This window comes from Torulaspora delbrueckii, chromosome 2 (genome assembly GCF_000243375.1).
Source record: "Torulaspora delbrueckii CBS 1146 chromosome 2, complete genome".
In the NCBI taxonomy this organism is placed as follows: domain Eukaryota; kingdom Fungi; phylum Ascomycota; class Saccharomycetes; order Saccharomycetales; family Saccharomycetaceae; genus Torulaspora; species Torulaspora delbrueckii.
In genome coordinates this window covers 334,018-348,190 of record NC_016502.1, presented here as the reverse complement: position 1 = coordinate 348,190, position 14,173 = coordinate 334,018, and the positions used below count along the sequence as shown (strand labels likewise).

Here is a 14,173-nt window from a genome sequence, read left to right as displayed (position 1 = left end):
ACTTGTAGAAATAACTAGTTAAGTACTCTTTCATAATGTAGTTATCGTCCTTGACGGTCGCTTCGCTTACTTGCATCATCTAACTAAAGTCAATAGTTCGGAGCTCATCACAGGAAATAGCGTGTCTGAGAACTGTTTAGATCCCTTAGATGGCCATCTGTACTATAAGTTGAGCTAATTGACCCACTCAAGATTTATTTACTAATTGGCTTATCGCTAGGCGATTTTTTTTCTTTGTGTTAGTGGACATATATGGTGGATAAGGGTCCCGAGACTAGTGACACTTTATCACCTTCTCCCTCGAGGGGTTCGTCAATACCGTCTTCCCCAGAACATGTTGTGCGTCATGCTGCAGCTCCAAAAAACCGTGAGCTTAGTGAAAAGCCTTCTCCATATATTCCGCTGGTTCGTTTCACTCCCAGTAATAGTCCCTGGAGGAAGGATAAGACAATTAAATCATCTCCCATACGACGGCCCCCATTGAGTATTGTATCTTCACAGAAAGCTGTCAAGTCTCAGAGTGAGTCAGAGAATAGATTGATGGGTTTGCTGCGATCGAAGAGTAAAGTTGGAAATTTCCATAATGTTAAACTGGGAAAAAGAGAAATGCCCCAGCTCTCTAGAAGTCGAACTGTGGTACCTGAATTTATTTCTACCAATAAATCATTGAAAGTACGATCTGAATCGTTCGATCAGAGCATCTCATCTTTGGCAAGTACTCCTAGGCATGAAGCAAACCGAACGTTTATTTCTAATGTCAAGCAGCTTTTACAGAATGATAGAGCCCTTGAGGCAAAAGCGGCTGCGTTGAATAGAGATAGCACTGAAAAGCCTACCAAAACACTTCAGAAAATCAAAGTTGCTTCTCGAGAAAAGCAAATGGCGAACTTGCAGGTAAAAAGTGGAGAGCCTAAGACAGACTCAGTGACAGACAAAGCTGGAGCGGTTTCAGCAGTTGTTTCTCAGCCTCCTGTTAAAGAATTTTCGGCACGAACAGGTCAAGAGAAGACAAATGGAGAAGCTAAAACTACGCCCATGATCAAAAATATCGAGAGAGGGAGCCAGAAGGCCGAGCTTTGTATACCGAACAAGCGTTCTCACGAGAGCGCAATCACTGAAGTCGCATCGAAAGGAAAAAAGGCAAAACTTTTAGATTTATCAGGAGATGCAAAGAATTTGTCAGATACTGTTAGCCCTTCACAGCTTATTGCTGCTGAGTTGTTGCATGGTAGCACTATAGAAAGGAACAATAGTCCAGATGGCGCCACAAAGGCTATTCCTCTCATACAGCAAAGATCAATCGAGAAGAGTGAGCCTAGTATTTCAAAGGACTCCTCCGATAATGCTGTTTTGGTTCAGGCCCAATCTTCAAGGGAGAAGATAGAGTCCATTAAGGAAACAACAAGAAAAGTAAATGAAGTATCAAGTGCTAGCGACCATTTTACCACTGTTAAAAATACGATACATGCAGATGATAGGAGTAAAAAGTTGGATGATGCCAGAGATGTTGTTCGGGTCCTCGACGAGCCTAACATTTCAAGCAAAGCCTCCACTACAACAACAACTCAACTCACGTCTGTGAAAGAAAGAATAAGGCCTAATGCAGAACTATCAAAAGACAAGAAGAAAGAATTAACGAACAATGATCAGCTTATTGCTGTTAAGCACTTTCCACAAGCAGAGAAAAAGGGGAGGAAGATGAGCATTGAAGGCGCCGGACAGGCTATTACAGTCACTGCTCGCGAGGAAAGGTCGACTGAGAAGAGCGCGTTCAGCGGTTCAACTAAGCGCACCAATAACTATGGAATTTCTCGAGTATTCAAGAAAAACATGGCAGTATCTAGTATTGAACCTGGCGCCGCCTCATCAAGAGAAGTAATGATGATACGGAATCCACTTATTGATCATGATCAGCATCCCAAAACGATTAATGTTGTTAGGCAGGGGAAAAAGACGAAATCTGAATCCAAGGTACAGAAACCTATAAAAGATCGTGAACAGCGTCAAATGTCGACTCAGTTCAGCTTGGAGCAGATAAGGGCAATTTCTATCAGGGAGTCCGGTATCACATCTTCAAAGGATGAGGTAGCCGTATCGATTCCCCCTGTTCTTCGTGATCAGACGCCCATGGTACCTATTCCTATTCACAAGGGTAAACAGGCAATTATCAATTCCGACATTCCGAATCCTCCTGTCGGTCGTGGCCAGCAACCTATCATGAATAAGTTCACCTTTAATATCACAAGGACAAAATCTGCTACGGTGCTTGGCAACATACCATCAAAAGACGGGCCAACCGTACAGCATCCTTCTGTTGCTAGTATTCAACATCTCACAGGAAATGCTAGCGAAGAGAGGAAAGATAAATCCAGCTCCGAGCCAGCCATTTCTTTGCACAGAGACCAAACATCCATACAGAAGTCGGTTCCTCATGAGAATCTGGTTGCAGATCAACAGGTACAACAGGATTCCATCAAGGGAATTGGAATTGAAACAGTTAATGGTTTTGCGACTGCTCCTCCCATTTCCAGTCTCAGAGCGAGATGGAATAATGCCCTGACTGAGGAACCCACTGATGACGAGTCCAAGCGTCAGAATTTGGTTGATCTTCTTACGGTGCTTTATAGAGAAAAAACTCAAATTGAAGAGCCAGTTCATTCTAGTGACGCTACTGGAGGTGATATGAATGCAAAGATACAAGATGGTTTTGTCGCTCGGGTTTTAACCATGCCAGAGGTATTCGGCGATGAGGAGCCTGACGGCAAACGTGGTGCAAAGACTAGGGATAAGCAACATGTACTCACTGAGGCGGTGGTGTCCGCGGGCGGAGAATTACCAAAGCCTCGCCAGGAGGAACCACTAGCCCGGGAAGACAGCTCTTTGAAGCTCGAGTTACATTACCTTACTGAACCCGACAGCACTTCAAGCAACGATGAAGAATCTGGGAAGGACAACTTTAATAAGAAGTCAAACAATACAAAGGAAACAGAGATGTCTGGAAAAAATAATGTAATTGGTCCTAAGCAAGGTGTCATTTCCGTAGCCAGTCGTGACAAAGGTGCTGGTAAAGAGATTTCTCCAAAGCAGGACCCAGTGATTGAAAGACGAAAGATAAACCGTCAATTGACGCAAGATGTAATGAAGCTTAATAAAAAGTTGGGATACGCTAAAGATAGAATATCTCAATTGATAGAAGGTGGCATTGCCATTCATTCTTCTATAGCATCAAATCCCAAAGTGAGTGTTACGAATAATATATGTTCCGCAAAGAATTATGAACACTCTCATGCATATTACTATCAACAAATGCACAAGAAGGGAGATCTGGAATACATCTCTATCAGTGGCCCTCTTAGTGCTAATTTTGTTAACGACAATGAACTTCCAACACAGGCAAGTAGAGAAGCGCAACCGAAAGGCAAAGTAGTGGAGAGCCATTCTCGTCCATCTAATCCCTTGAGCTCCCAAATAGATAAACAAGATTCTACAGGTCACTTAAGAGAAGGATGGAAACGGCGCTGGCTCGCGACGCTTCAGGGATGTATGGTATATATAGAGACGCCATCGGCTTCCTCAGAGGATTTTACTGCTGAACAGTTCTTCCACATGAAAAAGGCTTTTGTTGGGCTAGGCGCTAAGGTAGTTGATCATTTCGATGAGAAGGTGGGTATACTTATCACAACGAAGAGCCCAGAGGCAGGCGCTGCTGAAGAAAAAGCGTCGAATGGAGGCTTAAGAGTATGGTCTGTAAAGAAAGCATTTCAATTTCTGATGAATCTAGGAGAACATCAGACAAAACAGGAAGTCAAACCTGACGCCAAAACATCGGGGAGTGTTGTAGAGGCGGACAATGATACCACATTGATAAAAGTTCCTCTCACTAATGATAAATTTAAAATAAAAACTACGTCAACGCTTATTGAACCGACTAAGCCTTCATCAACGCCAGATTTGGTAGTTCCCAAGGCTGCCAAGGCCAAAGAAATTGTCACTGCATTGGAACGCAGCATGTCACCAACGGCACAGAAGCTTACGAAACCTGAGCCTAGAGTTCCTGAATCAGACCCCGTGGCACAAGAAGCATTACACACAGGAGCCAGTGAGCGCACGGTGGCTCCAAAACTATCTTCTTTTGGAACACCGGCCCTTTTAGATAGTGCAACGATCTCTTCACATGAGACATGGGGAGAAGTCAGCAGCGAGAATCTTTCGGAAACGGAAGATATTGGCGAAGACCAGTTTGTCCGAACTATAATAGAGGATGCGACAAATGCCTTGGAGGAGAAGGATAAACAAATCGAGGCCGCACGAAAGCTGATCTTAGCGCTATCTCGAGAAGTCATGCAAAAGGAACTGTCAATAACCTCACTCTCAGGCCGCTTAAGGGCAGCAGAGCACGAAATCAAGGAGCAAAAGCTTACTCTTGACGATTACGCCGTAACATTAGCCGAAAAGGAACTTGACATCATGCGAATGACCGATGAACTACAAGAAGAATCTGATTAATGAACTCGCCAAGTCTCTGGCGCACCGAATTGAATGATAATGAATTAAAATCTGGCACCAGAAGCGTAACCAGTAACAATGTGTTAGCCAGTCAAGAAAACGCGATTGTAATATTAATTAGCTTTGATAACTATTAGACCATACATGAACCAGGTAACGCATCAAAAATAAAACTGTGAGAATTAAATTAAATAGTCTACTAGACCATAAGCTCAGGACTTTCACGCTGGCGAATAGTCGTCTTGGCGTGATAAGTCAGAGCATTTCCATTCTCTTGATATTTCGTGTATGCCTTTAATTTTGATCCGAAATCGTTAACTGAGAAGAGCTTTTGTATGAGCGAGTGAGAAGAAACATACAGAGATTTTGATCCTGATAAAGATTAGAAGCTGAATCTTTGATTAAGAATGAACTATGGAGATCTTCCGACGCCCCGTTCGAAACCTCAGCCTGAAGAGAGTAAGTCGCAGAGTCCCTACGGAAGTCAGCAAAACAGTAAAGCTACTACACCTCAAAGACCCAGCTCTAGTCAGAAGTTGAGGCGAATGTGGATAAGTTCTAGTGCTCGAAAGAAGGTTGCTGACAAACATAGTCCTACGCCAACTGTACTTTCTCTCCGACATCAATCGATGAGGCCGAACACAGGAACGCCTGCTCGTTCATACTCAGGTAGTAGTCCTTCGCATAGATTTTCAGCTAATCAGGTGAGTGAGAGGGATGTCAGTTCATATCTATACCGCAAGGAGAGAGAGCACACAGATATTAAGGTCAAACGTTTGGGTGCCAACGGAGAGGACTCGAAGGACGAGTTTGAGATTAAAAAGAGGAAGACCAATACGACAAAGCACCCTACAGTTGATCTGCATAATGCTCATGAGATAGAGGTGGCCGATAACACTCCAATTCGGAAGCCGGCTAAAGAAGCAACAGAAGATCCGATTTACTCGCAGATTGATGTAAAGGACTATCTTAAACAGATGTCAGATGAGATAATGAGATATGAGATACGACTGGCAAGCCTGCATGGAAGAATGGTAGAGTTGACAAGAGAGAATCAAAGGCTGCGAAACGATGATAACTATCGCCTTATATGCAAAAGATTGGCAGGAAAGCTTGTGGCTGAATCAAAAGAGAGGGGTTCTTGGAAAGACGTAGAGGAAAGAAATAGGGAAGAGAATAGCGTTGAAGCGATCTCTGATACAACATCCATTAGCAATGGTGGCGATATTCAAGAGACTGACGAGCATTATGATAAGAAACCCGCTGGCGTGCCGATTGTAAGCCAGGTGGACAGTCCCCAAGATCTTTCGCTACTAGACAAAAATCACTCTGAGTGTCATTCGAAGCCCAAAAGAGCGCTTGAAAAACTGGAGAAGGGTATACTAAAGCGACTGCACGAGTATGATGTAGCACTCAAGTCAGCAGAAGATGAAGCATCAATGCAGTTATGTGGAGCTAGGTTAGTAAAGGATGAGAGTCCTTTTGTTGAAGAATTAAAGAATAAACTGCTTAATGGCGCTTCAGAGTTAGCGAAAGTTCGAGTCTACACAGCTACACGCGTAGCCAATCTGAAGGCCGCACTTAGCAAACAACAAGTTGATCGTCAGTTCTTGCAGAAAATGAATGAAGAATACAGATCAGCCTTAATGAAGTGGGAAAACTTTGGGGAAAATGTTAAAGGGTATGTTCCTCATTATATAGAGACCATCAAGCGGCAGAAGGAGACAATTGATAATCAAAATAGAATCATGGAAATGCAGATCCTAGCTACTGAGGAGCAAAAGAAAACCATCCAAGAATTAAGAGCACAACTTTCGCAGGTCGAATCCGTTCAAGCTGATTCCCTATCCTGTACTGAGCTCAACAGAGTTACCACGCTTCAAAAGAGGGATATCGACACGTTAAAACAATACTTACATGAGGAAAAACTCAAAAGTGAACATTTGAAAGAACTAGTTGAACATTTAAGAAAAGATCTAGCCACAAGAGGAGCAGCAAACCCCGAATACGCACGTTTGGCGCACAATGCAGCCCAAAAAGACGTTGAGGAAAAGCATAGAATGGAGATACGAACTTTGCATAAAATGTACAGCAATCTTCTGAAGAATGTTGAAATGAATGAGAGAGAAAACAAAGAGACGCCTAAGGAAAACGCTAACGATGATCCATATGGTTCCAATGGTCATCCAATATATACTTCACCCAGGGTTAAGAAAGAACACTCGCCTGAGGATTTGCTAAATGATCAGTCTAGAGTCACACTGGAAAGCCCATGATCTAATATGTAAAGGCGTTAGATGAACTGGCGGAGACTCCCGGCATCGACTAACATTCTGTAGTTTGCTGCTAAAGTGCTATGTAAAACTATTCAGTCACCAGGTGTTTGAGACTCTCAAGATCGAGTTGCACTCCAGCCTTTGTACTATTTCTTGCGGCTTCATAGTAGCAGGTGGCATGAAAATATTTATTGTCCACTTCCATTGCATTCCTCCACACCCATTCTCCGAGTTCTTCATCATATAAACCAGCTACAACTTCTTTGCAAATTGGGCATTTGAAGGACATATCTTCCGCAGATTCGGGTACAACAACATGCTTCTTTAAAAGGACCTTTTCATCGATGGCAAATACACCCAAATTCTTTTTCTCCTCATTAGTTTTAGTCGTTGAACTGTATTGTGTTTGATCGTCTAAAGAAGCAGTAGTCATCTTAGCATTTTGATTTGTGGAGAACGTAGTAGAGACAATCTCATCGTCTTTGAAAGTAATCCACTGGGAGTCCTGTAGGTACCAGTTTCTTGATTGTATATTTTTTTGGGTAGCATTAGTGGTATTACCATTTGAACCAGCAGTTATTTCGGAACCCTTGATCCTCTTGTTTATTCTAAAATGCCAGTCTAAATGATCTGCCTGTGCCTTTTTCTCTTGCACGTTATTACCAAATCTTTTCCCACAGATGTTACATTTGTAAGGCTTGGCACGATATAGTAGATGGATCAAGTTGGAATTCACAACTGGATTATCGGAAGTTATGATATGTTGTGACAGTAGCAAATTTGGGGTATTTAGGATATCTACATTCACCGTCGCAAAATAGGCTTTACAATCAGAGAGTATACCGGTCAAAACTGGGATTGGAGGAAGATTCTTTTCGGGTTGTCTGTCGGCATTATTTGATGTAAGATTATCATCACCCGCAAGCTTTGAGTATAAAGTCACAATAGATTCTTTTGGGGGCTTGTAAATCAAGCCTTCCGAGTCTAGTGACTGGTATAGATTTTGCATCCTAGAAAGTTGATTTGACCTTTCCAAGTTTTGAAAATTTGGAGGTCCAACGATACCGATCGAGTTGCCAAATAATGAAGCTCCAGTGTTCGAGTTATCTCCAAACAGTGGAATGAAAGAGCTGCCATTCGAAGACGTAGCAGATGGCTTAGACATCTGTTGCTGTTGCTGCTGTTGCTGTTGCAATTGCGTCCGCTGCTGTTGTTGTTGATTTTGCCGTTGAATATCCTGCAAATATTGCTGATCCTGTGCAAAAATCTGTCTCAACTGTAACTGGAGCTGTTTTAACGCACCTGATGCCAGTTTCTCTCTATGCAACTCTTGCTTCAATTGTGTCAGAACCACCAATTTCATCTTCAACTTTTCATCATTAGGTTGGCTCTTCAAACGCTCATTTGTAAGGGTAGTTAATTTATCAATCTCTCGCGTGAGTAAAGGTACAGTTGGTGTTGGTAGCATAGACTGGAAATTCTTCTGGTGCAAAGCACTGGCCTTTATCAGGAACTGTTCAATCCTCTCAAGCGCAGATCGCTCGAAAAGCGGAGATAGCCCACCCGTCGAGTCATTTGGATCCATCCAAGTCTTGAACATGTGAATAAGCTTGGTCCTCGTACCGTTATCGACTAAAAGATATGTTTTCTTGTACAATGTGAACAGATTCCTGCTAAAATAAATCGTATAAGGACTTCCCGCATTCTTACAAATGGAATCCAGGGCATAAAATGCACACAGTTTCTGATTCGGAGGACATTTATCAATCCTAGCCTCTAGCGCATCTGCAAAATACTGAGCATATGTGATATTTTCCTCTGCTATCTTCGTCAAAGTTGTTATAATGGGCCTCGAATTGAACGTCAGTTCTTCCAGGATACTGGTGAAATCCCTCACAATGATCTCTCCCTCCTTATCCATAACAAACCACCCTCTAAGCGCTTGGTTTAATATCTTTAGAGTCTTCAAATAAGTGATGAGTACTCATTCAATTGCTTCAGAACTTTATATAATAAGCTGGAAAACCCACACACTACACAGAAGACACCTCAAAATCGAATTTACACAGTTTAAACAGCCAATTGACCATCAATGCTCAATGATATACTAGCTAGAATCATCAAGCCGAAGGATCGCTTCAAGATCGACTACTTTTCATTGATTCTTCTCCTTCAATGACTCGTTGACTGAAAAATTTGAGTTTAAAAAATAATTGATAAGAAATGAATCACTCTTGATAAGTCTGTGAATACGAGCCTTGAGACTTCCAGTACAGTGGTCGGTGAGTAAGTTGCTAAGAGATGGCTGGTAACGATAGAAAACAATCTGGTGTGGCTCGTTTGCTAGGCTCTGCCTCAGCCGGTATCCTGGAGATCGGTGTATTCCACCCGGTCGATACTATCTCGAAGAGATTGATGTCTAATCACACTAAGATCTCATCTAGTGCGGAGTTGAACCGTGTGATCTTTCGTGACCACAGTGGCGAGGCTTTGGGTAAGCGTTTGTTTACTTTGTTCCCAGGTTTGGGTTACGCTGCTGTGTACAAGGTTTTGCAGAGAGTTTACAAATATGGTGGTCAACCATTCGCCAACGAGTACTTGAACAAACATTACAAGGCTGATTTTGACCAGACGTTTGGCGAAAAGACTGGTAAGGCCTTAAGATCTGCTACTGCAGGTTCTCTTATCGGTATCGGTGAAATCGTTCTTTTGCCATTGGACGTCTTGAAGATCAAGAGACAGACCAACCCTGAGTCCTTCAAGGGTAGAGGCTTCTTGAGAATTTTGAAGGACGAAGGTTTGTTCAACCTTTACAGAGGTTGGGGATGGACCGCTGCCAGAAACGCTCCCGGTTCATTTGCGCTGTTCGGTGGTAACGCTTTCGCCAAAGAGTACATTTTGGGTCTCAAGGACTACAGTCAGGCTACTTGGGGTCAAAACTTCGTTTCGTCGATTGTTGGTGCTTCTGCCTCGCTAATTGTCTCTGCTCCATTGGATGTTATCAAGACTAGAATTCAGAACAAAAACTTCGACAACCCACAAAGCGGGTTCACCATCGTCAAGAACACTTTGAGGAATGAAGGTTTCACTGCTTTCTTCAAGGGTCTAACACCCAAATTGCTAACTACAGGTCCAAAACTAGTGTTTTCTTTTGCTCTAGCACAGTCTTTCATTCCAATGTTCGACAAAATGCTACAGAAATAATCAGCGAACAATGCTGCACAAATATGTAAATAATTAGCAAGCTCTACAAGGTCCGTAAGGTCCATATATTGTATTATATAGACTCTGATCTTGATAATACCTGCTTCACGTGACTATTAAACGTCATTTACCTATATAAAACTCCGTCAAAGTTTCGATAGTTAGTCGAACTTAGGACTTCAGCAGTTCAAAAGAGCTGTCAGATCTGGTTTTTGAAGGTTGATAGAGTCTTGCGTGAGGTGCTATTAAAGCCAGGATTGAAGCTAGAATGGACACTGATCAGAATGCCGGTCGTGGAACACCCGTTAAGAGTGGTAACTTGGTTTCTGATAAGGGAACAACAACACTTTTGCGGCAGGATCAGTTCGATAATGAACGTGCAGATATGGGATTGGGAGTTCTGTCGAATCGGCAGGGAACTCCAGATATGGATGGGCTCAGAGTTGGAAAGATGAGGGCAAACTCGTCGGTATCTCCGAGGACTTCTATGGGTAATCTAGTCGATCAATCAGGGCCCATTCGTCCTGAGAATCTCGCGCATCTCACCGTGAAGGACTCGGTGTTGACTGGGAGACCGTTATTATATTTCACATCGATTTTTGTGTCTCTTGGAGTGTTTCTGTTTGGGTATGACCAAGGTGTTATGTCCGGTTGTTTAACTGGGCATTATTTCAAGAATCACTTCAATAATCCGTCGCGTGCAGCAATTGGTAATATGGTGTCAATCCTGGAGATTGGTGCACTTGTTTCTTCGCTTTTGGTTGGTAGATTAGGTGAGAAATGGGGCCGCAGAAGGACCATCAAATATGGGTCTTTAATATTTGTTATTGGGGGCCTTTTCCAAGGATTTGCAGACAAGATGATGCACTTGATTATTGGGAGAACTATTAGCGGTTTGGGCGTTGGTCTCCTGAGTACCATTGTGCCCATTTATCAGTCCGAAATATCTCCTCCTCATAATAGAGGTAAGCTGGCTTGCATAGAGTTTACTGGGAATATTGTTGGTTATGCTGCAAGTGTTTGGATTGACTATGGCTGTTCTTTCATCGAGGGAAATGCCTCTTGGAGAATCCCATTACTTTTGCAAAGTGTTATTGGGTTTGCACTCTTCTGCGGTACATTTGTCATTTTGGAGACCCCTCGTTGGTTGTTAAATCATGACCATGACGTGGAAGGTCTTATTGTTATTGCTGATCTTCACAGCGATGGAGATGTTCAAGACCAAAGGGCAAAGGATGAATATCATGCAATTAAGGAAACTGTGCTGATCTCTAGAATGGAAGGTGAAGGTAAATCCCATTGGAACGTGTTTAAGCGCTATAAAAGAAGAATGTTGATTGCAATGAGCTCTCAGATGTTTGCTCAACTTAATGGTATTAACGTTATTTCCTACTATGCTCCTATGGTGTTCGAGCAAGCCGGCTGGGTTGGCAGAGAGGCCATATTGATGACGGGTATTAACGGTCTCATTTACGTGCTCTCGACTTTACCACCATGGACGCTTGTTGATAAGTGGGGTAGGAAGCCGATCTTAATGACTGGTGGTATCTTTATGGGTTGTGCCCTTGTATCAATATCCATATCAATGCTGGCAAACATCCCTGCTACTCCAAAGCTTGTCGTTCTATTCGTGATAGTCTTCAATGCATTCTTTGGTTTCAGTTGGGGTCCTATCCCATGGCTATACCCTGTCGAAATTGCTCCACTATCGGCTCGTTCAGCAATGGCTTCATCATCTACAGCAACAAACTGGCTTTGTAATTGGCTCGTAGGTATAATGACTCCCATCCTACAAGAAAAGATTGCCTGGAGGTTGTACCTGATTCATGCGACTTCTTGTTTCATTTCTTTCGCAGTCGTCTTTAAGCTCTATCCAGAAACGGCTGGTCTACGTTTGGAAGACATGGATTCTGTGTTTGATGACAGATCCTCGACTTTTAGCTTTGCTAGATCAGAGTTGAACTCTGGTGATTATGCTACGGATATCGATGCAATGTCTACAAAAAGTGCAGGACCAATCCCAGATAGGCAACCTGGTGTTGCGCAACCAACTGTCCCAGGCGGACCGATGATGAGGAGCAACCAAAGCATCAAATCCAGAACTACTGGGCTCACCAGCTTTCCAATGGGAACTTTGGAGCCTCCTAGTGTTGAACAAGTACTTGACTTCAAAGCGAAACAGCAACAGAAGGGCATCAAAACTGCAATTAGACGCGGTTCTGAAAACATTTCGCTATTTGTTAGCAAAGTCATTCATCTTGGTGACAGAGAAGGGACAGGTAATGGAGCCTATGGTACAATTTCTGCAAATGATTTGGAATCTGGGAACTAAAAACTGTCCTAGACATAATCGACATGACCTACATTACTTGGCAAAATTTACTGAAACATAATTTAGCACTCTTGTCTAATTTGTATGATATAACACCAGTCAACTACCAGAAATTGTTTTCAATGAATTTGATTACCTCATTATATTGTGCTTCAGTTCTGCTGTATGCATTATTCATTTCTTTCATCAGAGACTGAAATGAACACTGAATGAACACTTCAAATCACTTTATGAGCTTATGGAGAGTAGAGAATAGCCGGAGTAACTTCTTATCTTTGACGATCACATATAAGACCGACCTTGAAGGTCCGAACTATCGAGCACAATTTAGATGAACAACATCCAGGAGCAGACCGGAAGATGGCGGAACAATTGAGATACTTCGTCGTGAAAGGAAAGTTAACCAATGCTTTCCTGGTAGTACAGAATAAAACCAGTAGAGTGGTCTACCTGTCATTAGGACGCGATGAGGAGTTACAATATAGACAGGCCAGAGTTGACTTTGATAAGTTGAGTGCCAAAACTAAGGTCGAGTATGAATTAAATGAGAGAGAACAAGACAATAAGGATTTGGAAGCTGTTGCTGAAAATGTTAGAAAACTGATGGATGATTCTGCTCCTATAATGGTGGATTACGAATACATCTTTGGGACTGAGTTTCAGAAGAGAGTCTGGTCAGAGCTAGAGAAAGTCCCCAGTGGACAAACTGTCACTTACACTACGATTGCAAAAAATTTAGGCTCACCAAATGCCACTAGAGCCGTTGGTAACGCTATTGGTCAAAACAAACTGGCGTTGATAGTACCTTGTCATAGATGTTTACCTGCAAGTGGGTCTACAGGTGGTTTTAGATGGGGGCCTGTATTGAAAAGGAAGCTTGTGCGCCAGGAGAGATTTTTGAAAATTCGCTGAACACATTAGCTTGTTTAGACTCAGTGTTAAGTAAATTATGTATAGTAGGTATCGAATTTATGCTATGCTTGGGGTAGGAAGTCTCTTGAAACATGCAATAAACTTGTCACCTTTCTTTCTTTCCACCTTCTTACCTTCCTCAGTGGCATTTCTCATTATGGTTACACATTTGTCTTCATTTTCCCATGATTCACTCAATCTTTCGAACAACGGATGTTCCTCGAGATGTTTGACCATCCAATTATGAAGATCTTCCACATCGGTAATAGTGTACACGACACCGCCTTCCTTTAAAACGTAGGCGTATTCACTCAACAGAGTATTGGTGATAATTCTAGCCTTGTGCTTTCTCTGTTTGAAATGCGGATCCGGAAAGCAGAAGAACATCTTCGACAATTGTCCCTTGAGGAAGAAGTTTGGTATAAATTTCATCGCGTTGCCTCTTAGAACGTTGATATTTTGGTAAGCCATTTTCTTGGCATGGTTGTTTCTCAAGGCAATTATTCTGTCTTCCACGTAGTTGGTAACTTGAACACGGATCTCCATACCCAGAATCAGGTCATCAGGAAACTCAGGAGAAAGGTCAATCAGCAAACCGCCAAATCCACATCCAATATCTGCGATTGTGACCTCCTTGGTCATTTTTTTGTTCTCTTTATCGTAAAAGTGTGGATACAATCTCGACCAGTCCATATCGTCGGGACATGATGGGTATTCCAACTGGTGATCTGAGAATGGGTTCGAATGAGCTCTTTGACGGTAAAATTTTTTCTTGGGAAGATCAAGTTTCTTTCCTTTATCACCAGCGTCCTTCTCATCGATTCTAACATGCTTTAGCTCTTTACGGTTTTCTTCCTTGTTGACACGGTAGGCGTAACGCTTGGATCCCGGATCTTGACTCAATGGCTTAGCTTTCATCTTGCGAATTCGCGTGTACTACTTT

At 42.5% G+C, this 14,173-nt stretch overlaps 7 protein-coding genes across 7 annotated transcripts; 5 read left to right on the top strand and 2 right to left on the bottom strand.

Moving 5' to 3' along the window:
• Positions 1-252: 252 nt before the first annotated feature.
• On the top strand, positions 253-4,506 carry SIR4 (chromatin-silencing protein SIR4; the record flags this gene model as incomplete). The annotated part of the gene is made up of 1 exon (XM_003679486.1): positions 253-4,506. The coding sequence occupies one exon, from the start codon at positions 253-255 to the stop codon at positions 4,504-4,506; it is 4,254 nt and encodes a 1,417-aa protein (XP_003679534.1).
• A 407-nt stretch (positions 4,507-4,913) lies between these two features.
• Positions 4,914-6,782, top strand: ASF2 (Asf2p; the record flags this gene model as incomplete). Its single annotated transcript, XM_003679485.1, has 1 exon — positions 4,914-6,782. The coding sequence occupies one exon, from the start codon at positions 4,914-4,916 to the stop codon at positions 6,780-6,782; it is 1,869 nt and encodes a 622-aa protein (XP_003679533.1).
• Positions 6,783-6,870: 88 nt separating this feature from the next.
• Positions 6,871-8,703, bottom strand: PCF11 (Pcf11p; the record flags this gene model as incomplete). Its single annotated transcript, XM_003679484.1, has 1 exon — positions 6,871-8,703. One exon carries the CDS (start codon positions 8,701-8,703, stop codon positions 6,871-6,873), a length of 1,833 nt encoding a protein of 610 aa, XP_003679532.1.
• A 380-nt stretch (positions 8,704-9,083) lies between these two features.
• On the top strand, positions 9,084-9,986 carry GGC1 (Ggc1p; the record flags this gene model as incomplete). The annotated part of the gene is made up of 1 exon (XM_003679483.1): positions 9,084-9,986. One exon carries the CDS (start codon positions 9,084-9,086, stop codon positions 9,984-9,986), a length of 903 nt encoding a protein of 300 aa, XP_003679531.1.
• A 268-nt stretch (positions 9,987-10,254) lies between these two features.
• Positions 10,255-12,318, top strand: TDEL0B01900 (uncharacterized protein; the record flags this gene model as incomplete). The annotated part of the gene is made up of 1 exon (XM_003679482.1): positions 10,255-12,318. The coding sequence occupies one exon, from the start codon at positions 10,255-10,257 to the stop codon at positions 12,316-12,318; it is 2,064 nt and encodes a 687-aa protein (XP_003679530.1).
• A 360-nt stretch (positions 12,319-12,678) lies between these two features.
• MGT1 (methylated-DNA--protein-cysteine methyltransferase) lies at positions 12,679-13,230 on the top strand (the record flags this gene model as incomplete). Its single annotated transcript, XM_003679481.1, has 1 exon — positions 12,679-13,230. The coding sequence occupies one exon, from the start codon at positions 12,679-12,681 to the stop codon at positions 13,228-13,230; it is 552 nt and encodes a 183-aa protein (XP_003679529.1).
• A 57-nt stretch (positions 13,231-13,287) lies between these two features.
• On the bottom strand, positions 13,288-14,148 carry TRM8 (tRNA (guanine46-N7)-methyltransferase; the record flags this gene model as incomplete). Its single annotated transcript, XM_003679480.1, has 1 exon — positions 13,288-14,148. One exon carries the CDS (start codon positions 14,146-14,148, stop codon positions 13,288-13,290), a length of 861 nt encoding a protein of 286 aa, XP_003679528.1.
• Between the last annotated feature and the right edge of the window lie 25 nt (positions 14,149-14,173).